This window comes from Balaenoptera physalus, assembly GCF_965194825.1.
Source record: "Balaenoptera physalus genome assembly, chromosome: 18".
NCBI classification, from domain to species: Eukaryota; Metazoa; Chordata; class Mammalia; order Artiodactyla; family Balaenopteridae; genus Balaenoptera; species Balaenoptera physalus.
In genome coordinates this window covers 74482691-74509262 of record NC_138899.1, presented here as the reverse complement: position 1 = coordinate 74509262, position 26572 = coordinate 74482691, and the positions used below count along the sequence as shown (strand labels likewise).

The 26572-nt window shown below is 43.4% G+C and overlaps 1 protein-coding gene and 1 long non-coding RNA gene across 2 annotated transcripts in view; one reads left to right on the top strand and one right to left on the bottom strand.

The window, feature by feature from the left end:
• The window catches only part of LOC309647882, a 655782-nt gene extending 635663 nt beyond the window's left edge, over positions 1 to 20119 (top strand). The window contains exon 7 of the long non-coding RNA XR_014256344.1: positions 9651 to 20119. This is a non-coding gene — a long non-coding RNA (uncharacterized lncRNA). The remainder of the gene's footprint in view (positions 1 to 9650) is intronic.
• On the bottom strand, positions 19903 to 25094 carry HMGB1 (high mobility group box 1). The gene is made up of 5 exons (XM_082435766.1): positions 24938 to 25094; positions 22618 to 22781; positions 22253 to 22398; positions 21580 to 21754; positions 19903 to 20544 (listed from the first exon to the last, which is right to left on the bottom strand). Exons 2-5 carry the CDS (start codon positions 22765 to 22767, stop codon positions 20368 to 20370), a joined length of 648 nt encoding a protein of 215 aa, XP_082291892.1. The 5' UTR covers positions 22768 to 22781; positions 24938 to 25094; the 3' UTR covers positions 19903 to 20367.
• Between the last annotated feature and the right edge of the window lie 1478 nt (positions 25095 to 26572).

The window sequence follows — 26572 nt, the reverse complement described above, 5'->3', positions numbered from 1 at the left end:
CCTTTCTCCAGATTAAGGTTCTCTTCGATTCCCATGGGAACTTTGGAGAAACAGACATTTAATTTGCTTATTATTCTTTCATTCATTTATCCAACAAAATTCATGGAGCATCTACGATGTACAAAGGCACTGCGTTTAGTGCTGGAGATACAGCATAGAGGAGACCAGAACCCTGAGTTCAGGAGCCTCCAGCCTGTTCTCCAGGTTCTGCAGGTGTGGTTTCAGGCAAATTTGCCTAACTGGACCATCCATTCTGAACATCAGAATCAGAGACAAGTGATTTCTTGAACTCATCAATAACCAATTCTCACCAACAATGCTGTCTAGATATAAGAGATTCCTGTGACCTGTTTTCAAAGACTTCATTTAAAAATACACTTGGAAAACAAAACAGCAGACTTTTTAATTCTAAAATGAGGTGGTGTTACTTGGCACCCGTATATGTTTGTGTATTTACAACAGCAGAGCAGGAAAGGGGAGGTTGAGGGGAGGCTTGCTGGGGCCCCTTCAGTTCATCATCTTAGAATCGTAATCCCTCTTCTCTCATTTGAGAGGCTTAGGAGGCCGTCACCCACGAGAGGCCAAGGAAGCAAATCCAGCTGTAATGGCTTCACACGGTGTAATCAGACAGACTTGTTTTTTCAGAGGAGAAAAAGCCTTCCAGATAATGAGACTGGACAGAGCCTGGATGTGGAAGTAAACGTCCAGTCTTGAAATGACCCCTCTGATATTTGCCTTGGGCTCTGGCCAGTCACCTTACATCTTTGGGGCTGCAGTGTCCTCACTTGTAAAACGAGGGCACTGTGCTGGGTGACACCTGATGCCCTTCCCATTCTAACCTCCTATGATCTGTGATAAAGGTGGCACCGTGCAGTGTGTTTCGTGATTTTAATTCATTGATTAGGCATTTCATCAATGGCCAAAGTTGCTTCAATGCTGAGATTAGAATAATTATGGTGAGGCTTCAGGGTTAATAATTAACTAAAATAACTGAGCCATTTCACACCTCTGCCAGTGTTCTCCTTTCCAACTCTCAACAAAAGAACAAATAGACAGCAAACAGCAATGAATTAATTCACAAGCAAAGATTATTTCTGGCAATTAGAAAAGTTGGACACTTCTCTGTTTATACATACCCCTTATATACATAAATAGGTGTATACATTTTAAGTGTGTATGTACATGCTACCATTTGTCATTAAATGTGCCTATTCCTGAATAATAAAATTATATAACTAATATTCATTGAGCACATACCATAGGCTGAGCACTGTTGAAGACTTTATCTACATTTTTTATTTATTTTGGCTGCACCGTGCTGCTTGCGGGATCTTAGTTCCCTGACCAGGTATTGAACCCGGGCCCTGGCAGTGAAAGCGCCGAGCCGTAACGGCTGGACTGCCAGGGAATTCCCAATTTACATTGTCAATAACTTCTTTTCATTAATTTCTTCTGTTTTCAGTCTTAACACCCACAATTGATTGCTCAAAATATGGAAGTTTGTGAAGTTTATTGCAAACATCTTGTCTGGCAAGCATAACTGTTAGGGTGTAGAGAAACGATATTTCATAAAAAGGACTCCAATTTGTCTGAACTTTTGGGCAAAGCCTCGCTGGAAAGGCATGCATTTGATCACGTTTATGTCTGGGGGTGGGGATTCTGCCTCGAAATGACTCTCTTTTGGAGAGAGAGGGAAAATCTTGGAGTTTATGGAGAGTGGAAAACATTTTCATCTCTAGTGAGATCAGAAAAAAAAATCTCAGTGAGGCTCAAGGAAACTTTTCCTGGCAATGAGGGTTGTATTTGATAAGTTACTATGATATTTGAATCACAGCTTCTGGAAACAGGTTATAAAATAAATTTTCACACAACTGAGACAGTTCCGGTGCGGGTCTTTCTGTCCGGCCCATACACAGTCCATAGTAGTACTGAAACTTCACGGGATCACAAATTTCTATACTATCTGCCCATGCAGCGTTCCCAAAGCAGAGATGAAACATTCAGTAGCATAAGGGACGTGTTTCATATTATGATGATTATAATTCTACATGTTTTCCCAAAATGTACAAATATGAAATGTGCTATGTTCTACTCATATGCTTGCATATGGAAAACAGAAATAAAAATTGTTTACTTTGGCTACAACAAATGTCATTCTCTTGCTTAGTGGCTTTTGATATCCTTCAGCCAAACCAAACGTGCAGCTTCTCAAGATACCAGGATCTGTATTTAATACAATAATGAATTTCTCACTCCCAGCCTCCCTCTCCCTCTCTCTCTCTTTTTTAATGACTCCGTTGTTAAATAAGAAATGGATAATGTCAACTTTCCCAATAGCACCACTAGTATTTGTTGCTGTTTCATAAGTAATTTAGGAAAGCAACTGAAGCATAAAGAAGCTAGATTATTTATTATAGTATTTTCCTCTCCTGGATATCATGATAATCTTCAATATTAATGCCCTCCTTACAAGTGTAAGGTTAGGAAATTGAAGTCAGTGGGTTAAATTGATCAATTATACAATTATGAAATGTTTTCAGGTGAATAGTTGATTTTATCATCAAACCAAAATAGTGCCTCATTTCTTGCATGCATTATCTAAATATTTATCTAATATGTGTTGATGTATTCTTAATTGTTGTAATACCTTCTTTGAATGATTCGCTTTGAGAGTCATACGCAGTTTCATTCAGTTCTCCTAAGTCAAGTGCAAGCTTACCCATCACAAATTCAGTGACTACTGTGGTGTGGGCAAGACGGCCAGGATGAGCAGTGCCCCCAGTAATGAAAACCAGTGGTCAGAACCCCACCTTGCCAGAGCTGGTAATCTGGGCAGTTTACAGGTTAACTCAAAACCTATGGTTAGTAGAGACGTGTCTGACGTGTATGCTGTCTGGGAGTTTGTGCATTGGGCATTCAGAGTAAGTTGGAAGAAACACTGGTTCTAATATGCTTCTCTCCAGCCAAACATGAAAGGGTTTAGGCAGAGATCATTAAGCGAATGAATAACCAAAAAAAGCATAGGAGACTCCTTGCCTGGTTCAGTTATCACCTCTGTAGGGCATTCCACGTAAAGTCTGCACAGGTAACCCTGATTTCTCACCTGCTTGCCCAGGGAACATCTTGATTCAAGGAGTATGAAAATACCTGAAGCTTTTCAGCTGAAACCTGAAGTCATCTTCATTGAATGAGCATCACCTCTTCCCGTGTTTTCTGGAATTAGGGACACTAATGTCATCCTCTTGATTCCTGTGGAATTTTTGTCGACCCTGTTCCTTACTGTCCGTTTCAGCTGCCACACTCTGACCCAGACTCCCAACTCCAACCGCCCCGGAAACCAGCAGCACACCCTGCCTATGTCGCTGTTTTTAACCCTGCCCATCTCCTGCTTCAGAACGTACAGTGGCTTCTGCTTGCTTCAGCAAATGTGCCCTCCCTGTGACCCCTGGCTGTCTCCAACTGCTGAGCGCCTCTTCTATTCCTGAGCTAATCTATTTATTATCTCCCTCTGTGCTTGGCTTATAAATCCTGAGCCCAAGCCTTACCATTTGCTAGTTTCCTTCCAAATTTGCATTTCCTTCCCCTCCCACCTCCCCCATCTCCTTAAGCCATGCCCACTGTTCCTTTCGCATTTAAGACTTTGTTGCTTTGTATCTTCTCTTCTTGGGGGCGTATCTGTGATGGGGGCATAAGGTTTTAATTATTTTGGTTTGTTTTTTTTTAAATTTTTATTGGGGTATAATTGATTTACAATCTTGTGTTAATTTCAGGTGTACAGCAAAGTGACTCTGTTACACAAATACATAGACCCACTCTTTTTTAGATTCTTTTCCCTTATAAGCCATTACAGGGTATTCAGTAGGGTTCCCTGTGCTATACAATAGGTCCTTAGTAGTTATCTATTTTATATATAGTAGCGTGTATGTGTCAATCCCAATCTCCCAGTTTATGGGCACAAGGTCTTGAGCGGCCCCTCCCCCTCCTCCTCAAAGAGTAGGTACCCAGTGAGTGGATGAAGGCACGCGTGAATGAATGTTGGGATGGTAGAGGCTGCTCCAGTGCTAAAGTGGCATTGCTTTTCAGTATAGAAAAAGCTAGGAATATTTTTCCAGCACACAATAAAGAAAATGCTACATTGAAGCAAATGAATATATCGTAATATGATGGAGCGTGCAGTAGGAATTACTTTTTAAATGATATTTGGAAATAGAAGAAGCTGAAAAGACAGTGGAGAAATGAATGCGACTAATATCTCCCAACAGACAAGGAAGGGGATATAAATTTGTGATGGGAGATACCATACTGCCGCCTTCACACACCCACACACTGTGTGACTTCTGAGTAGGATTAGAAAAGTCAAATTCCATGGCCCCAAAATAGTAGGCACGACTAACTGATGAATAGGTTAGTCCAAAAGACAGCTTCCAACTGCCCACCGGCCCTACCCCCAATTAAAGTAACTTCTAGAAATAAATTCTTCTTCAAATTGAATTATCTATGCAAAGGATTCGTTTTTAATAAACTACATCAGGGTTTGGCAAACTATCCAGGGGCCAAATCCAGCCCACCTCCAGTTTTGGTAACTAAAATTTTCCTGGAACACAGCCCACCCCTTCATTTTTGTATTGTCCATGGCTGCACCCCACTATAAGGACCCAGTTGAGTAGTTGTGACAGAGACCCTGTGACCCACAAAATAAAAAATGGCCCTTCAGGGGAAAGGTTTGCCAGTGCTTGACCTACATGATCAAAGGATATAGTAATTTGGTCAGATGTGCCATTAACTTGCTTTCTCCGGTGGGAATGTAATATGGTTAGATATATTATTTTCTGAAATAAGTGAGGGATTCAGGCCTCCCATCCTTCCCACCGGGGGCAGACCTGGGGCCTGGAATCTGGTTGGCTGGCTAAGGGAGCAGTAACCTCTGGTTACCAAGTAGAGTAACCAACATGTCCTGGTTTTCTGGGGACTGTCATGGTTTTAAAACTGAGTCCCATGTCCTGGGCAAACCAGGACAGTTGACCACCCTGACATGTAGTGAATAGCGTATGGGGTCTGGGGCAGACTGACTTGGGTTCAAGTCCCATTTTTGTGACTTCACACTGTGCAGCCTTAAGTTACTTCATCAATTACCCTATCTATGAATTGGGATTGATTCTATTTTGAGGAGATATTGTAAGGATTAAAGGAAATTATGCACAGAAAGAGCCTAGCACAGAATAGGCACTTACTAAATATGCATTCCCTTCCTACACTTTAGACCATTATAAGCTAATTTGCTTATCCAATCTTTAGCCAAAATTCCCTTTTTCATAAAATAATCAGAAGGGAAACTTTTAAATACCATTCTTTTTCAAACAAAAAAAATTTATTTAATTGGTTGCTCTGGGTCTTAGTTGCAGCACGTGGGCTCCTTAGTTGTGGCATGTGAACTCTTAGTTGCAGCATGCATGTGGGATCTAGTTCCCTGACCAGGGATCGAACCCCAGCCCCCTGCATCGGGAGCGCGGAGTCTCATCCTCTGTGCCACCAGGGAAGTCCCTAAAATACTGTTCTTATCCCCTGTATTTTCTAATGATGTCATTTCTTTGCCCCTTGCAAATAAATAGCCAAATTAATAAATAACTTGTACTGCAGTGGGGGAAGTAGCCCATCCACGTAAAATTGCCTGATTTTCAACTTGATAACTGTTTTATGTTTTAAACATAAACACTTGGAGACAAGTGGTGGTTGAATTTTGTTTTGTCCAGCTATGGATGCATCCCGGGAAGGTCTGCTGTGCCCAGCTACTTCAAGTAGCTTGTGATAGGAGTTCCCAGGCCGTCCAGTGGTTAGGACTTGGCGCTTTCACTGCGGGGCCCGGGTTCAATCCCTGGTCCGGGAACTAAGATCCCGCAAGCCTCTCGGTGCAGCCAAAAAAAAAAAAAGTAGCTTGTGATGTCTCAGGTCCATGACCAGATCCAGAACTTCTGGGGAACAAGGTTCAGGGACTTTTTCTAATCTAGCATTTTGTGTGTCCAACAGAAAATGTTGACAGGAAGTTGACAGAGGCTGTGAATGCTACCTCACTCGTGATTCACCTGATGGGTCACTATGACCGAAGCGCTAAGTGGACGAACACGCTCCTTAATTTTTTTAGAGAGGTTAATTATACACAGACCGTGGTGTCCAAATCTGATAGCAACCTACATGCTGTCAAAAGTCCCCAGGACGAGATCAAAGGGACAAGACAACATTAATCTCATCCCAACTATCAGCATTTTCATTTAATAACCCGTTGGTTAGCAAGTGTGCAGGATGGAATTAAATAGTGTGTACTCCTGTAGTAGTTTATATTCCCAATTACACTTAAAATCCTAGTTGGCCCCCAACACATTCAATTTCCGTTAGCCTGTAGCTATAGGACTTTGAGAGATCAAATTTTTTACTGAACGAATTGGTCAAATCAGTCCAAAACTATCAGCATTTTTATTTAATATCCTATTTCTTAGCAAATGTACAGAATGGAATTAAATAAGGTGAACTTCTGTGGTAATGTACAATCTAAAAACTTCCAAATACCTACACAATCATAGCTGATTTCCAACAGATTCAATTTACTTGAGGCTGTGGCCATGTGATTTCAATGAATCAAACTTTTTAACCGAATTAATTGGTCAACTCGGTCAAAGCTTATAAATTCAGTGAATATATAAGTCAGTCGATTGGCTGATTTGAATGGCTAATGCAGCAAAATGAGTCAAATTATTAGCTCAGAATACAGACTGCTTTAATTTTATTTGAACTATGAACATCTGCTTGCCCTTTTGTTTAGGGCAACACCAAAACGCACCGGTTTCCAAACTTGGCTGTACATTAGAATCACCTGGGGAGCTTTCAAAATTTCCAAAGCCCAGGCCACACCCCAGATCAGTTAAATCAGAATCCCTGTGGGTGAGACCCGGGCATCAGTCCCTTTGTAATCTCCCTGGGTGATTGGGAACCACTGGCATCAAATTCAAATAATTAGGAATAAAGCCACTATAGTATGTTTTGCATTAAGGTGGAAGCCCAAATTGGAGGAGAAAAGAATGAGACTTTGTAATAACATAATAGTAATTATAATAAGCTAATAATTTATTATGTAATTTGTTATTGTTATGTAAAAAGTAGTAGCTCACTGTTTATTGAGTTCTAACCAAGTGCCAAGCATTGTGCCACATTTTACATGGATTATTTTATTAAATTCTCACACATGGCCGTGAAGCCTTATGAAGTCAATTATTGTGCCCATTTTACAAATGGGTAAATCAAGGCACCGGAGGTTAAATATTTGTCCAAGGACATGCATGTAGCAAGTGGTCAGGTGAGGGCTGGCACAAAGCAGTGTGAGTCCAAAGCCTGTGCTTGAACTATTTTTGAAAATCAGTGACTTGAAACTCAGTGCTTTATAGGTCTTTGGACGTCACACTCTTATTTCTTTGGGGCATTGTTTTTGTTTTCTTCTTCCACTTTTGTTTCTGGATGCAAAGGCCTCACCAAACGGTGCACAAAAGCAATTTCTGATGCCCCTGGGAGAGAGGTAGGCCTGGGTTTATGCATACAATAGGCAGAGGAGTTAATATTCCACATTAAGAGCTCCTTCTCTCTTGGGGGAGATTCTGGCAGACTAAAGCACTCTCAGGCAGCAGAAAGGAACCCTGAAACAAAACGCCCACCTGAGGGGAACAGACATATTTGCTAAAGCATATTTAAAATTTAATTGAAAAAGGGTAAGAATATAATGGGGCTTCCCATTCACTGCAAATCTGGTTATTTCACAAAATCTTCAGTGATGACCTGTCAACCTGTATGGGTTTGTTTTAAAAGTTTTCTGGTTTTTGTTTTTTGTTTTTTTGAGGTAGTCCTCCTAAGTAACATGTATTCAGTACCAGCTGAAATCTTAACATTTTTGGTTGCACAATGAAAAACAAAATAAAAAGAAGAAAGAAAGATGAAAATACGATATAATGTCACGGTCATTTGCAGCCGTTTCCTGTGACAGTTACGGTGCTGTACACTCATTTCTGAATTGTGTCTTGTCTCTCCTTTGCTGAGAATGAAGCTAAAACTGTCCCGAGAAGCTCCCCCAGGACCGAGGCCGACCGTCAGAGCAGAATCTGGGCCAGTCTCAGCAGCTGTGTGTGTGCTTTAGTTTTATTTTTTTCAGCCCACTTACCTCCGGAGAGCAGGTTTTCTCCATCCGAAGACTCCCTGACCCCTGCACCTCCGGCCCCGGGTCGGGCTCTGGCTGCAGCCTCCAGGCCACTGCCTGGGTGGGACCGGGCCTGCGACACCAGCCAGCCTCCAGCCTCCCTGCTAGGACACCTGGGCCTGGGAAGGGACCGGAACTCCCCTCCAGCAGGGGAACTCCCCTGTCCCCGTGTAAGGCCGGGTCCCAGCAGCTCCCTGCTGCCAGCTGCGCCCCCATCAAACGTGCGCGCACCTTCGAGAAGGGTGAGTGCCCTGGGCACCAACTCCGCTCTGCTTCCCCGATATCACCTGCCACTTGCCTTTGGGGAGAACTGCGCGGGGCTGGGGGCCACCAGGACCCCTTCGCCGTTCTGAGTGTGGGCAGAGCAAGGGGTCCGTTTTAATTTCCTTTTAGGCTTCCTTCTTTCAAGACGAACTTGCAGGGCTTCCCTGGCGGTCCAGTGGTTAGGACTCTGCGCTTTCACAGCCCGTGGGCCCGGGGTTCAGTGCGGGGCAAAAAAAAAAAAAAAAAGGATAAAGCCGAACTTGCCATAGTGCTTTCTAAATAAGACCTATGTTTGCAAGTTCAGGAGTGTGGCCAGAGGAGAATGTGAGTCTTGTAACTAGCAGGAAACTCAGGAGAAAAATATTTTAAGGCGATGATGTCAAAAGACTGAACAAATCCGAGGGGAAGGCCAGGCACCGAGATCCCGGAGGGCCTGGACTGGCTTCCCGGCCCCCGGGCGTCAGCCCTGCTCACCGCGGCCCGTCCGCTCTCACCTCGCGCGGAGAGGGCATCAGTGGTGCGGGCCGCCGCCGTGGGGGGAAGTCGCAAACGTTGCACGCGCACGCGGTCGTTGTTCGTCCCTCGCCCCGGGCGCGCCAGCGGGGCGGTAGAGGGCACCCTCTGCGCCGGCCGCGGGGCCTCAGTGGGCGCGGGTTCTGCTCGGCGGCGGCTGGCGCGCTTCCCGGCGGCTCCCGGCCGCAGCTGGCCGTGCTACTTGCATCCTCCACATCCTGAGAGCCGAGAGCAGGCCTCTCCCTGGAGCGACTGGGAAAACGCGAGGCCCGGCAAGGCCTTCCCGGATCGGGGAGAGGCCGGGAAGTTGGGAAACAGCGGCCTGAAGGGGCCCGAGGAGCTGCGGCTGCCCGGGGGCGGAGGGCCTGAGCCTCAGGGCCCCGGAAAGAGGGCGAGCAGGCGGGCAACTAACCGAGCTGGAAAATGAGCGAACGTTTTTGCTACATCTCCTGGAAAGAGACCTTTCCTTCCAGACGGCCCCCCGTGTCGCCCACCTCCACCACTCAGCCTTTATCACATTACCCTGAGCAGCATTTTTTTTTTAAATAAATTAGTTTATTTTGTTTATTTACTTTTGGCTGCGTTGGGTCTTCGTTGCGGTGCGCAGGCTTCTCACTGCGGTGGCTTCTCACTGCGGTAGGCTTCTCTTGTTGTGGAGCACAGGCTTCAGTTGTGGCACGCAGGCTCAGTAGTTGTGGCTCGCAGGCTCTAGAGCATAGTAGTTGTGCTGCACGGGCTTAGTTGCTCCGTGGCATGTGGGATTTTCCCGGATCAGGGCTCGAACCTCTGTCCCCTGCATTGGCAGGCGGATTCTTAACCACTGCGCCACCAGGGAAGCCCCACAATGCTCTTTCTTCTGTGTTTGTTTACTTGTTCATGTTTGCCTCCTCCAGGAACATGTGGGCTCCTAGACACTCCTGCGGGCAGCGCTGGGTCTCCAGTGCCAAGCAGGGTGCCTGGCTCCTTTGCAAGTGAATGAACGGACCCTGAAGCAGAAGCTGCCTCCTAATCAGTCAAGGAGCTGGATTTCTCAGCTTTCCATTCTTAGGCGGTGTTGTCATCAACCTGTGGAGAGAAACTGGATTTATCTGGGGGGTAAGGAAATTCATTCTCCCTGGCTTTATATATTTTCCAACCCACAGTGTGGGATCGGCTAAATATTAGTGGTCTTTAGTTTCTTTATGTGATGTATACCACTTGTCACTGTTTAATGTAATCTTATGTCATTTAAAGGTTAAATTATAGGGTAACTAGAAAGCGACAATAATACAATCTTAAGCACAATCATTTAGAGGAAGATTTCCCGCTAAAACTTGGTTAAAATAAATTTGAGAAAGATGCAGTTCAGTTCATTCAACAAATTTGACTTTGTGACAGATCGAACGTAGTCTGTTGTATTTAATAAGAATTCAGCCCATAAAGGAAGATTTAATGACATTAATGAAATTAGCTTTATGTATTAATGGAACTGAAGGAGTCAACTCTAAAAGCAAATGTTCTCTAAACCTAAATATTTTATACTCAAGAAAATCTGCTGGGAACTTCCCTGGTGGCGCATTGGTTAAGAATCCACCTGCCAATGCAGGGGACAGGGGTTCGATCCCTGGTCTGGGAAGATCCCACATGCCACAGAGCAACTAAGCGGGTGAGCCACAACTACTGAGCCCCTGCGCCACAACTACTGAAGCCCGTGCACCACAACTACTGAAGCCCGCGCGCCTAGAGCCCGTGCTCCACAAGAGAAGCCACCACAACGAGAAGTCCGCGCACCACAACGAAGAGTAGCCCCCGCTTGCTGCAACTAGAGGAAGCCCGCGTGCAGCAACGAAGACCCAACGCAGCCAAAAACAAATAAATAAATAAATAATTTAAAAAAAAAATTTGAAAGACTTCTTTGTACTGGGTGAAAACTTAGATTTCAAACCTAATTTTGATCAGCTTTATCATGAATACATTTTGCTAGTTTATTCCTTAAAAATCTTTCTCAGAATCTCTCCTCTTAACTCTCTGAAGTGATACCAGATGGGTTTTATTTTATGTTTTTAGCTAAAATTGGATCCTGGGAAAGAATCTAGAATAGATGATAGGAAGATGACTGTCAAATGACAATTTCCATTACTTACCTAACTCCCTTCCTCCCTGGAATTAAAGAGACCAGACACTTTATGGAGACCCACATTCCCAAACCCTTGGGAGGAAGAATAACAGTTTTAGGAATTCCTTTGTGTTTCTGAAAATTAGTAATAGCTACTCCTTGTAAGTCTATTGCAGTGAAATCACAGCCAGCTGCCTATCTCTAGAAAAAAAAGGTTCCAGATTTCCTTTCCCTGGAATGTGGCTCCAGAGAGGCTGTTCCATTTCAAAGGAGGTGCTCAGTAGGTCCCTCAAATAAGGCAATGTCAACCATTGTAAAGAAAGTTCCCTAGAACAGACCCTCCATACCCAATTACCTGGGAGCTCCTGCTCAAGCTTTGGGTCAGTTACCCTGCCATCCATGCTAGCTGCCATCCTTGGCCCAAGTGTTGTCCGCTAACTTGCCAAAGCGTGGCTGGAACATCATCAAACTCCCAAACAGTATCCCAGGCTCCTGGGTAAGTCCACTTATTTATCATATGCTTTACTCTTGGTCTACAGATGTAAATAAAAAGAAGTAAAGCATGGATTAAACTCTGACATCAGCATTTATTCATTTTTTTGGTCATCCTTTCGTCCTATTTGATGGTGGAGGCATGAAAGCTAGTAAAGATATATTTTGAGGTTAACTTCTGTTTGCACTAGCAGTTTCTTAATAATTTTCCCATTTAAAAAGAGATTTATAATAAAACAAAATAGAAATGTTTCTATGATTTTTAAGTGAGGTTTTAAACATTACTATTATTATTAATAATAGCCTACTAAGACTCCTTGGTCTTAAAGGTGAGAAAAAGTTAGATTTGGCCTAAAAATGAAGATATAGCAAAAAACAATAATAATAAAACTGCATCTCTGTTGTTTTTTTCAAGTCAGTTTGATTCTGAACTATAATTCTTTAAAAACCCTCAAGATGGGCTTCCCTGGTGGCGCAGTGGTTAAGAATCCGCCTGCTCAATGCAGGGGACAAGGGTTCAAGCCCTGGTCCGGGAAGTTCCCACATGCCGCGGAGCAACTAAGCCCGTGCGCCACAACTACTGAGCCTGCGCTCTAGAGCCCACGAGCCACAACTACTGAAGCCCTTGCGCCTAGAGCCCGTGCTCCACAACAAGAGAAGCCACCGCAATGAGAAGCCCGCACACCGCAACGAAGAGTAGCCCCCGCTCACCGCAACTGGAGAAAGCACGCACGCAGCAAGGAAGACCCAACGCGGCCAAAAATAAATAAATCAAATACATAAAAAAAAAAAAACCCTCAAGACCTTAACATTTAAAAAAAACTTCAAGTATTATATTTACAATAACATATCTCTTACCTAATTAAAAAAAATAAAATCAGTATTATTTCTAATGGTTCATTATAATTATCTGTAAAAGCTCAGTGTATATAAATTCATGACATAAAGTTTTGCAATGTTGACCTCTAAAATTTAGGTCCTTAAAAAAAATGAGAAATTTACACTGCTTTTCAGGTTTGATCTATATAGTGTAAAATCCAGTACTCAACAGTGTATGAAATAGATCCCTATGGGACTGACTAGAAGATAAGTTTTTTTATAATTAGTCCAATCTCTTGTTGACCTGTTGGCCACCATTTGATAAGACATGTACTCCCCAGAACTGTAGACTGTCTTGGTCTTAAATCATATGTGAAAACACAGTTAACCTTATTTAAAGAAAAAAATTCTGATACAAATGACGAATACGTTTTGGAAATCATGTAGATTATTATGAAGAACAATGATACAATGAAATGAAAAGCAAGAAAGCTCTAATGCTTTTGCAAAATTTTCAGTTTTTTCACCCATTCCAATTGATCTACACGTTCTCTTTTTGCAGTGCTGCAATTACTTGTATATAAAAGCTCTTTCTGTTAATCTTCAACCTGAAAAGTAGTAAAATAACAGAAGCATAAAGGGGAATGGACATTTCAACCCAATGGCTCTCCAGTTTTTTCAAGCTTTTCATCTGCTCTCTTTTGAAGGTTTATCCCTTTCACGATTTCCCCCACTGCTATAGGCTGGAACCTTTATGGAATCTTAGAAATCATGACCCTACATATCCCTTATATGTAAAATTGTCTCAATAGCCTTTTAAAAAGTTACTACATTTGGGTGAAAACTTGCTGAAGGCAGCTTGGTAGCACTCACCAAATTCATCGTTTCACTTCAATCAAAAACTGACTTCAATTTCGGCCATTTCACTTTGAGGAATATATTTATAACCTAACAAAATAATCATGGACACAGAAGTATGGGTATAAGGAAAGTCTAGTCATCTTAGCCTTGTTCATAATAGTAAAAAAAATCCATAAACAACAAGGTCCTACTGTATAGTACAGGGAACATTTCAATATCCTGTGATAAACCATAATGGAAAAGAATATGTAAAAGAATGTATATATATGTATAACTGAATCACTTTGCTGTACAGCAGAAATTAACACAACATTGTAAATCAACTATGCTTATGCTTCAATAAAACTAATTAAAAAATCAGAAACTACACAAATGTCTAATAAGATGGGATCGACAAGATAATTTATGGTATTTTACATTTATTCAGTGGAATAACATGCAGGCAGTAAAAATGATGCAGTGCAGAGCAGAATAAGGATATATGATGACATAAAGTTTTGTTTAAGATAGACTGTTAGCAGTAAAAGTAGTTTTCAAGTAGAGTGTTTGTAAATATATTGCCATTTTTTGTAAAGCAGACATATATATACAACAACCAAAAGACAACCTAACTTAAAAATCTGCAAAGGACTTGAATTAGTTCTCCAAAAAGGTATACAAATGGCCAACAAGCACATGAAAAGATGCTCAGTATCATTAGTCATTAGGGTAATGCAAATCAAAACCACAATGAGATACTACTTCACACCCACCCACTACGATGGCTATTATTTTTTTTTAAAAAAAGGGCAATAGGAAGTGCTGGTGGGGTTGTGGAAAAATTGGAATGCTTATACATTGCTAGAGGGAATGTAAAATGATTCAGTTGCTGTGGAAGGGTCATCTTAGCCATTGTGATCCCTCAAAAAGTTAAACAGAATTACCGTATGATCCAGTAATTCCATTCCTAGATATGTACCCCCAAAGAGTTGAAAATAGGGAGTCAAACAAATACTTGTACATGCATGTTCATAGCAGCACTAGTCAAGTGTCCATCAATGAATGAATGAATAAGTGAATTGTGATATATATACATGCACTGGAATATTACTCAGCCACGAAAAGGAATGAAATATGATACATACCACAGTGTGAATGAACCTTGAAAACATTATGCTAAGTGAAAGAAGCCAGACGCAAAAGGTCACATACTGTATGATTCCATTTATGCGAAATAGCCACAATAGGTAAATCCATGGAGATGATGCAGATTGGTTGTTGCCAAGGGCTAAGGGGGAAGGGCAGAATTAATGGGTATAGGATTTCCTTTTGGGGTGATGAAAATGTTTGGAACTAGAGGCGGTGGTTGCACAACACTGTGAATGTACTAAATGCCATTGAATTGTTAATTTTAAAATGGTTCATTTTTTGTTATGTGAATCTCACCTCAGATTAAAAAATTATATATATATATACACACATATAATTTATATATTAATCAAATATATATCTGTATATATATATCATGTTATATATATAAAACTAGAAGGGCACACAATATGTTAATAGTTTTCCTGACTAATAGAACTGTAGATGTTTGTTTCCCTGCTTATTTGTTTTCTTTCAATGAACGCAAATTTCATTCACAATAAGGGTAAACAAGTTTTTCAAAAGTGATTGTAGTGTTTTGCTATCCTTCCTTCTACTTCTGGAAGTTCATGCTGCAATTCTAAGGACACATAAGCAGTACACATTCTTCTGGTGCTTCCCAGCCTGTTAGAATCAGGTAGCTCATCACTTTCTAAATGATTGGCAGTATTTTAGTTTTGTTTTGTCAGCAAGTGTCCTGAGTCCAAGTAAAGCTAAGGAGGAAGGCCAGAGAGGAATCACAGTGATGGCGGAGTGTGCTGACCTGCTCGAATATCCACAATTGTAGCCGAGGCAGGAGGACCCAGGCAGGAAAGTGAGGGTTAGGGAGGAAGCCTTCCAGCCCCTAGTTACCGTCCTTACAGAGAAGGGGAAGGAACTCGAAAATTTTCTGCACCTGCTGTGAGCCTGGCACTGCTATTGTTTTGATGCTGCTTTTGGTCCTTGAGCCTCTGAGTCTTGATGGGCCTTTGCCCACTGCTCTGTGAAAATGCATAGGCTGGACTGCAGGAGCCTAGAGCCTTTTACCTCTAATGCGCTAGGACCCTACACTGGTGCCATACTTTATTCTGTTGTCAGTCCCCAAAGCAATGGCACCTCTTGTTCCTCTTGTTAAAAAAAAAAAAAAAAGTCTGTGTGGTCCTTCTCAGCCTGAGTGTGCCTAGCCCACTCACTATGCCCAAGTCCCAGCCAGGCAGACTCCAGATGGCAGAGCAAGACCTGAGCTTCCCTGAAAGGTAGGCTGGGGAATGGGGAAGGGGCTGCCATGTCCTCGCTCTGAGTAGCCTGCAAGTTCTTACTCTTCACACCTTTGTGGGCATTACACTGAGTACTCTTACCCCAACCGATACTCCTTTTGCTTTAGGACTTATTTACTTACCTGGTTATGTTCAGAACACTTTCTAGGATGATCCGTAGTTGAAACCCAGTGAACAAAAATATGCTAAAGACTGTAACTAGACATTCTATGTACCTCCAAGGAACTAAGTTTAATTCCACTTTAAAGTCTATTAATACAGTTGCATTTATAAATGCGTTTGGGGTATGCCCTATACCTAAAGTACCATCTCCAGCAAGGAGGTGAAGCAGTGGTCAATTTTATTCCACTTAAGGCAGATCCTCAGTATCCATTCCTTTTTTACAAATAACTATCTCCTAATGCCCAGAATCCAGCCCACACAATCCTTGACTAGTTTCCAAAACCGTTGGCTGTAGCTTCTGTAAAGATTGACCCACAATCTCTGCTAGAAAAAGCCCTCCCCAGATAAAGCTACTGGATTGAAGATGCCAAAATAGGAAGTTCCTCATTTTCACACAATGGATTACTTAAATATTTAGTTACTGCAGTAACTTTATAGAGAAATAATTTGTTAGAGTAGTTTAAATAGTCAATAGTCAACCCAAGGGTCTTTCAGTTCTGATTCTACCTTCTTGTGTTGGCGTGGCTCTGAATAAATGGCAGTATTTCAGTATTTTAATTTCTTATCTTTTAAAAATGGACATTTATTTCATGGAGCCAAAGAAATAGCCATTAAAAACCTGATTTATTATATCTTAAAAATCGTTGTTAAAAAGTTTCACAATAAGGATAGTCTTGGGGGAGGGGTCAATTTGTCAATATCTGCCAAAATTTTAAATGCACCTATCTGTTGACTCAGCAATTCTACTTCAAGGTATCTAGATCTACACAAGCCTAACAAAAACGAACACAGACGTTCACTGCAGTATTGTTGGGAATAGCAAAAAATAGGAAGCAACATGAATGACCGTCAGTAAAAGTATCAAATATATCATGGGGCATCATACCATGAAATGTCACTTATGTTTGAATTGTGGGACTAAAGAGAAAAAAAAAAAGTACATCATAAAAATTTACAAGAATCTCTTGAATCCCTTTTCACTGATTTTCTCACCACTACTGGCTTTCAGTCTCCACATACCTCACGCCACCACTTAAAGGTCTATCATAATTCCTCATCTTATTGCAGATCTATATTACCACTTCCTTTTTCAGCAGGTGACCGATAAATACAGAAGGTTCAAACCAATGGACATGCCTAGGGGCCTAAGTGATTAAATTTCCTCCTGGTAGGTATGATTTCAGACTGAAACCCACTGGAAGATGGGGCTATACATTCTGGAGTGTGGCTTGTTAAGTTATGCCTGTCATTCTTTGTCCTGTGTCATGGTGTAACGTTAAATAGCAGCATTCCTAGAACAGGGCCACATTTTGCCTTATTACTGCAGGGAGCAACTTGGCTTAGACCCAGGGAACTTCCCAGGTTCCGGCGAGTGTTAGCCCTGCTGTTCACGTCTTTGCTATGAGGGGGACAAGAAATGAACCAGCTTGCATCTTTTGTTGCATGGGTATCCAGACCGTTTCCTGGCTTTTACGTTGCTTTAAAAGCACTTCAAGAGTCATTTTAAAATGACAAAGCACAAATATGAAAATATTTAAAAATAACTTAACCACAACTTATTAATTAAGCAAGCTAATTACTGGCCAATGGTTCACACTTGAGCAGCAGTTAATCCTGATTTAAGCTGTATTGGATTTGTGCGAATTTACAGTGATACCATCATACGCAAAAAGTACCTGGCTGGTACTGAAAAAGAGCTATTTCAGGCCCTTTCAGAAGGCCTGTTGTACCAAGCAGACCTAGATCTGAACTTCTGTCACAGTTTATGTGATGCCAAGCAAGGGAGTTGGCCACGCTTTCCATTCAAAAATTTCCATCTTGTCTTTCCAGTGCAGTTTTCAATATAGCCAGATACTACCCTACCGTCTAAGCAACACTTACAATCCCCCAGGCAGTGAGGGAAGTATCTGAACAGCTTCTGTCACACAGGCACTTTCCATCTCTATCATTTAAGTCTTACCCCTGTGGTGCACAGCACACACGAAAGATTTTTTTTCAGATTTCACTCTAATTAATAAAAACAGAGCAAGCATTAACACCTGATGGAAGATCATGAGAACAATTACAGGCACTAACCAGCAACAGCTCCCAACCTTTAGGAGACAATTACTTTGGTTAAGTGTTAATCAGTATGCCGCTTTTGTATCAATTTTTAAAATGCAGACAACTTAATACTGAAGTTTATACTGTTTAATCTTTTGATGTTAAGAAAATCTTTATACCCCATAGTGCTGTTAACTATTTCTAGACATTAAAATAGTTCCTATGCATTAACTTAAAAAAAATCTGTTCTGCCTCCTACCTCCCATTTACTTGAGTTTTGCACATCCCAGTTTCAGGGTATACTGTTGAAATACTGAACAGAGCTAGTATGTTTTCAGATTGAAAAGGGTTTTTGTCCATGTCTTCCTGTCAAGATCTGAATCCAGTTAACCCAAAAAAACCTGTTCCCGCTCTCAACATCTTAAAAAAACAGTAGCTGTCACAAGACACCCACTGAAGTTCCTTGAGGCAGAATTCGTTTTAACTGGATCACCTACTAGCAATAAACAATGATTCTATAGCTACAGCAAACTTCTATGTAAATGAGATAACTGCTTGTTCCTCTTGACTAAAAATTTGATAAATTCTGACACAATTTCAGCCCCTCTACTGCGGTCCTCTCCTTTAGCTTAGAAAACTTAAGTTTAGATTTATAATCACTATTCCTGCTTTTCACTTACATGTGCCTTGCTTTAGAAAACTATCTTGTTTAACCCAATAGTCTGAAAGCAAAATTAGTTTTTCCTGATTCATGTAAACAGCAGCCTGTAAGAACACATGGAATGTTTCACAAAAATATTTATCAGCCCATTAACCTATTTACAAGGGTAAAGTGAGTATTTTTTAAGGGATAAACTTTACCCGCCCTTACACTTATTTAAATGATGTTGCTAAGAGGTATTAACTGAGACTAAGATTAGAATATGTATATAACAAAACCTTAAAATCTTAAGTGAAAGCCATTTAACTAATATTTAAAACCTCTGCAATTATTAGTTTATTAGTATCATCCAGGACTCAGATGTTCAGTATTCTTCCTGAAATTACATAAAACAAATGCAAATGGAAAGAATCCAAGTCAAAATTATATAACAAAACAGCACTCCATCACAAAAGCGTGTAAAATTACAAGAACGCTATTTTAAAACACTGGCACTTTAAGAGAACGATAATCTCAAAAACCACAAAATTGCCAAATTGTTCCCTAAACTGTTAAGCAGATAAACATATGACCCTGATGAATGAGCTTGAGTTTTGTGAAGAAAAATCAAATCAATCAGGTAATTCATACTGAAATACAAAGTTTAGGTGTCTTCTTCCCTCATGTCTATTTGATTTATAAAGGGGCAAACCATAATATAGGAAAATATACCTGACTTAAAATGTGGTATAGAATTTTAAAAGTTGGCCCAATTAATTAAAAATACCTTTAAATGGAGGATCTCAAGTTTCCTAAAGAATCCATATTTAGATAAACAGGAGAAGACATTTACAGCCAGCACTTTTTCTCCAGAGCCTTTGTTGGGACCAATATCAACAACAACAAAAAACATAATATGGCAGTCTTGTATTTTAAGCTCACGCTTTTGGGGATACATTCTCAGTCTTAAACGTGGGAACTGCAAATATAACTGCCATTACATGGTAATGGGAGTTAAAGGATGTAGAGTCCTCATGTAAAGATTAGAACATACTTTTCTATTAGTCCTTCAAGGACAGACTTTCAAAATGTTTGATTCTAATAATCCCGTGCTGTGAGTAGATTGGTTACTCTTCACTTTGTAAATAAACCTGGGCTATGTGAAATCTGTTATCAACCGATCAAGATTTGAGTTTCAGTTATGGATGAAAACTGTCTCAATTAAACTTTTATTACCCTCATCATGAGTATGCAGGGTGTGTACACAAAAGCTTTTTATCAGCTAACTATACGAAAGATAAACACTGTAATAATTCGTGTGATCCAAAATGGGCAAAAGCAAAAGACTAGCTTCCCCTTAAGAAAATTTTCAGACCTATGAAAAGGACAACAATACTAATAAAAAAAATTGTATTTACTTAGAAGCATTCAGAATGTCAACAAAACAGCTGCAACTTTTTTTCTTTTTTTTGCAATTACAGAGTGGTATTCAGTTAACAGAACAACAATTATTTCATATAAGCTGCATCAGAGACAACTGAAGATGAAAAAACTACCATCCCCATATATAACTAATTTGTGCTGTGCACCAACAAGAACCTGCTTTAAATTTCCATGCCAATTTACAACCCCCATACTGTACCAGGCAAGGTTAGTGGCTATTGAAAATACCACCAGGACAGGGCTATCTAAAGACACATTCGGTAGTGTGTTAACTATACAAAAAAAGACACTGTACAGTTTAAAAACAAATCTTACACAGCCTTACATTTCAATTTTTTTCTTTAAAAGGAGTGAGTTGTGTACAGGGGGGTTAAATGCTTTATAGACAAGAAAAAAAAAAAACTGCGCTAGAACCAACTTATTCATCATCATCATCTTCTTCTTCCTCTTCATCCTCTTCATCTTCCTCCTCCTCCTCATCCTCTTCATCTTCCTCATCTTCCTCCTCTTCCTTCTTTTTCTTGCTTTTTTCAGCCTTGACGACTCCCTTTTTTGCTGCATCAGGCTTCCCTTTAGCTCGGTATGCAGCAATATCCTTCCAAAATAAAGGCAGGAAGAAAGTGGTTGGAAAGACAAAACAGTTAAGGAGAGAAATAAAAGTAACATGGCAAAACTTTATGAAAAAACAAGGACTCAGATATACTAAAATAACACATTATCTGCAGACTCACATCTGTGAACTTTCAGAAACACACATGAAAATATTATAATTGTAAATAGTCCGTAACTCATGGAATGACATGGTTTGAGATTGGCATTGTTATGCCTCACTGAAGTACAACCACGTACCACATCCTAAGTTCAGTTTATTAAAACTAGAATGTAGAGACTGATTAAAGGGTAGACACTGCCACCTTCTGAATGCAAAAACGCATTCTACAGGTTTATACTGTCAGACCCTAATCCATAGTAGAAAATCTTGTCTTAAAAAAAAAAAAAAGTTATTTGCCACTGAGCATGCAATTAGGTTAAGAAACATCTAGAAATAGATACATTTCTCCAAAATGACTAAATAAGCTAAACTCTAACTTTACTTTTAATATTTCAACTCAAAGTATAGAGACTACAGCTTTTTCTTATTATATCAATTTACTGTACAGATCAACAAACTCATAACTTTCTGACTTAGTAAAGTTTTTTTTTTTAAATCTAAGGGAGGGAACATAAGTGTTTCAGGGTGTTTATGAACAATACAGATCTACGTTATTTGGTCCAGCCTATTTTTATGTTGTGTGCCTGATCATTTAAAATAGTTAAATCATTTGACTCAAAGTGACTACCAAAATCTTCATCAATCTGGATACTGGAGAATAACAAAACCACCCGAATCAAATAATGTTAAGTCAAACAACACTGACAATTTATTTGACCTTCTACATTCTTTAAAACATGGAAAGGGACTTAAGAGTACAGCCAATGGCACACTGAATAGCTGTTATACTTAAAACTGCATTACACCTCCAACTCTTAGGAATCGTTAATAGGAAATTAAGATGCAGTACCAAGTATAGTCATTCATCTGACATCGGGCACACCCTTCCATCACTACACCACGCCAATCCATACTCACCTTCTCGTACTTTTCCTTCAGCTTAGCGGCCTTCTTCTCATAAGGCTGCTTGTCATCTGCAGCAGTGTTATTCCACATCTCTCCCAGCTTCTTTGCAACATCACCAATGGATAGGCCAGGATGCTCTCCTTTGATTTTTGGACGATACTCAGAACAAAACAAGAAAAAGGCCGAACTAAAAAGAGAGATTTAATTTTAGAATTGTAGGTTTACTAACAACTGTGCTGTATTGCTGTATAAAAGCTGCTTCTAATTTCTACCACGTATTTCTCAGGATATAAATATTATAAAATGCTAAATATCCCTCATTAAACTTAATTTACACAATGATTTAACTTGTGACACCACTAGCTGAACATACACTATTTATTAGCGTTCCAAGAGAACATTCTGCAAATTACTCTCAGACTGATGGTATTTTTCAAGAAAGAAAAGGAGCAAAATTAAAATTACACTTAGGAGATGTATTGGGTGAAGGAGGCCAGAAACCAATTCCACTGCTCTAACTAAAACTGCCATCCAACAGGAATTTTATTTACAAAATTTAAACATACCAATGTGAGTTAGCGAAGAAACTTTGATTACAGACTCCAAATCCACAAGGTGGCTTGCTAAGTTTGTCTGATTCTACTGCAAAACACTCCTTGAAAATAACAACAGGCAAGATACTTACGGAGGCCTCTTGGGTGCATTGGGATCCTTGAACTTCTTTTTTGTTTCCCCTTTAGGAGGGATATAAGTTTTCATTTCTCTTTCATAACGGGCCTTGTCCGCCTTTGCCATGTCTTCAAACTTTCCTTTCTCTTTAGCAGACATGGTCTATAAAATAACAACTCGTGAACTTAACTCGACAACAAAGTTTTAACAAGTTGTCCTCTTAAGTATTAAAAGGAACAAACCCAGTGTCCTTTGCTGAGTATTCAGCAGCCTGTTCCAACACCACCACTCACGTTATGCAAATTGCACCGAGGCTTTTCAGAAACCCCAGTGTGGACGTCACCCTTTCGTACCTGCTTAGTGCGTTTTAGGCCCTCTTACCTTCCACCTCTCCGAGCACTTCTTAGAAAACTCTGAGAAGTTGACGGAAGCATCTGGGTGCTTCTTCTTATGCTCCTCCCGGCAAGTTTGCACAAAGAAGGCATATGATGACATTTTGCCTCTCGGCTTCTTAGGATCTCCTTTGCCCATGCTTAATTATTTTTCTAAAAAATAAATAGACGCGTAATGTTAACAATGAAATTTACGGCATTTCAGAGCACTCTAACTTCTTGGATAAGGAAAGAAAAGCAAGGCACTGGTTGTTTAACGCGGCAGTGGCATTAACCCCTCATAATACCACAGAAAATGGCAGTGATCGTCAATTCCTAGAAAAGGCTACACCAGGCGAAAAACGGTCCTTGAGTGTGATCTCCAAAAAGCGGAGACACAGCGGTATACTCACACGGCGCTTGTTACTTCGCTGCCTGTATCTGTTCGGGGTGAACAGCCCACCGGTCATTTAAAAGAAACGAAGAACTAAATGCAAAAAACCGTTTTCAATCAACAAAACCAAAGGTCAGAAAAGCGACGCTGCCGATTCACGGCTCCGCGCTACGTAAGGAACAAACAGGTGAGAGCCAAAGCGGGCAGACCTTTCCGGATCGTGGGCCAAGTCCACGGCTCACCTAAAGCTGTCCCAGGGATCACTGAAAAATACTCTCTCGGCATAAAAGTTTGCCGGGAGGAGGGAGCGGGAGGAGCGCCAGCGCTCGGGCCCGGGCTGGGGGATGGCGGCGCTATCTGCGCGGCTGCCACCGCCAGGCAGCTTCCTTTGCTATCGGCTTGGCCCCGAGACGCATTTCGGTTCTGACTAAACACGTCCGGTCTGAAGTTTCTTCGAGTAAACAAGGATGAGGGACAAAAGCCACTCCTGCTCGCTGCTCGGGCTGCCCCCCGCCCCCACCAGGGCAGTATTTTTTTTTCTGAGCCGTGGAAGTCGGGGCGCCGCGCGGGGCGGGCTCCGCACACCTTCCCGCCACCGGGCCCCCCACCCCGGGCCGCCCGCCCGCTGCGGGGCCGCGAGGGGAGGCCGCCCGGGGCGGCGGGGCCGCGGCCCGGCCTCCGGGCCCGGCTCCCCGCCCCGCGCGGCGCCGCCACGTGCGCCCGGCCGCCCGCCGCCCGCGCAGGCCTGCCGGCCTCCCCCATTTTGTCGGCTCGGCGGAGGGAGCAGCCCCGCTCGAAATGGGGGCTGGCTCCGCCCGCGGCCGCCGGGGCCGGCGCGCACGGAATGGCCGCTGCGCGTCTTCCCCGCCTGCGCCGCCGCCGCCGCCGCCGCGAGGGCGAGCGCGAGCGAGAATATGGCTCCTTCCCTTTGTGTGTGTGTGTGTGTGTGTGTGTGTGTCTGTGTGTGCGCCAGTGAGTGTGCGAGAGTGTGAGTGCGAGCGCAGGCGGGCGGGGTGCGCGCCGCGCTCTGGCGCACACACTCGGCCATGACGGCCGGGGGGAGGGGCGGGGGGCGCGCGGCCGGACCCTCCCCCCGCCCGCCGCCCGCGGGGGGGCCGCCCCGGGAGGCGCCCCCGGCCCGCCGCTCCCCTTCTCCTTCCGCGCGGCCCGCGCGGCCCGCTGCCCCCGCACGGACGACGCGGGGCTGTGAGAAGACGAAAAAAAAAGTTGCCTCGGAACTGCTGCGCCCAGCTCCCCCGCCCGCGCCCGCCCGCCTTGTTTTCTCTCCAGCCAGCAGCGCCGGGCCGAGTCAGCCATGTTCCAGCGAGCGCCGCGGCGCCGCTCCCCCCGCCGCCGGGCCGCCGCCGCCGCTGCCGCGCCCGGGCACTGGCTCGGGCTCGGGCTCAGGCCGGCGGGCCCGGCCCCGCGCCGCCGCCCCCGGCCCCGGCCCCGCGCCGCCGCCGCCGCCCGCCCGCCCGCAGCGCCCGCCGCCCGCGCTCGCCCGCCGCCGGCGCCCGGCTCTGCGGCGGCCAATGCAGCCGTGAAGCGCCGCCCGCCCGCCCGCCGGCCCGCCGCCCCCCGCGCACGCCGGCTTCCCGAACGCTCGGCCCGGGGGCCGAAAACACGTTAAAAATTTTTTTTAATGAAAAAAAATTTTTTTGCGCCAGTCAGCGCGGACGCCGCCGGGGGTGGAAACTCGCGGGGCTCGGGGCTCGCGGCGCCTCCGGCGGCCCGGGGGCCGGGGCTCCGGCGCGCGGCCGGGCTCCCGGCGCCCGAGGGGAGGCTCGCTCCGTGCGCAGTTCCCCCCACGGTCCCCCCTCATTTGCCTTTGTGTGGATCCTGACCCGCCGGCTCCCGGCCGCGGGGATCCGGCCGCCGCGCGGGCTGGGGAGCTGCCGGAGGCGCTCTCCCCGCCGCGGCGCTGCCCCAGACTCACCTTCCGCGAGGCACAGAGTCGCCCAGTGCCCGTCCGGCTCTCACTTGCCCCGGCGCTGTCTCTATGGAGCTCAATGTACTGCAATGGCTGTGAGAGCGGGAGCCAGACGCAGCCTCCTCACTCTCTCCGCTCTGTAACATTACTCTCCAGCCAGCGCGGCTCCTATTGGCTACCGCCAACTCACGGGGCTCGCTCATTGGCCCGATACCTCCCATTGTCCTGACCAGAGCCCGTTTGCTATTGGCTGTCTCCGGGGACACGTCATCAAGGATTGAAACAGCGCGCAAATCTGAATGTGTGTGTATGCCGGGCAAAGAGGCTGAGGCGGGAGAGGCAGAGGCAGAGGCAGCAGCTGCTACGGGAAAGCAGAGCTCTATGGTGTATGTGTGCATGTGTCTAACCCAAGCCAGCCCCACGCCCGAGCGGCCGCCGGAGCGAAAAGGGCCTGACTTTTCCACAAGTGTCTCCAACTCCTCAGGCAAAAGAGACACCCACAGGCCTCCCCCCCCTTCTCACCCCAAACTCACTTCCAAAGCCGTTAAGATAAGAGGCCCCAGACTCTTTAACAGACCTTCAAAAGTGAGAGCGACACGATGAGATCACGGCCCCTGAAAACCGGGGTTTCTGCTCGTGCAGAGGGCTGAAGGCAGCCAAGATTCGAGCTCCTCAGCAACATATGGTTGCATTACACTCTAGATCTCTGGGAAGGCAGGGCTTTTCCTATAAGAAAGTGACACGATCCAGTCAGCCGGCTTTAAAACACCCCTTTTCTGGGCTCCTAAACCCGTACCGTCGTCAGGCTTGCTGAGCAGCTGAAACCTTGACTCACCGAACAGGCATTTAGTTTCACCCTTTTTCTTGGTTTGATCGAGTTTCACAGCTCGTCTGGAACTTTTTATTTAAATACAAAGCACGGTCTCAACTTCCTGGAAATCAAATGATTATTCCATGTAATTAAAGCACACAGCCACTTCGTTTTGATATGGGGTACTCTAGCAGGAAATGTTTGCGAGGGCCTGCTAGAATTAGCAAATTCATTAGAGACCACCTTTTTAACTGTTTGGCTGTTTTATTTGACTTGGTGTGGATTACTGTTATAATCAAACGAATCCTTGTGATGCTATCTTTCCCTCCCATCACACCACTTAGTGCATCCATGTAACTGCTCTAGGATTACAGGAGTTGTAGGTATATTGTTACCCGGAGGATTAGATAGAGGCAGAGAGTGTGTTTCTCTAACTCACCAAGCTGGCGGTATTAATAGCCATACTTATTATGTCTGTAGAGAAAAATGTGCTAGCTATAATAGCCAGTTCTGAAGACTCTACAGTTATATCAGCCCTTTATGAAACTATTATCTATTCCTCTGTAGCCTGAGCAGACCACACCCCTATTCAGTTATAACAGACTTCCCTTTTTTTCACTCTCTGATGGTATGTTTATACACTTCTAAACCCACCAGCCAATTCCTCCAAATGTAACAGACCAAAGTTAAAATCACTCATTTTATTATGTTAATTTTATTTCATATATCCAGTCTAAGCATCCATAACATAATGTATTTGCTCAAATTTATTAAGCTATTTGAGAATAGACTTAGAGATAACTTCTCCTGACCTATGAGGTTAATGTTTA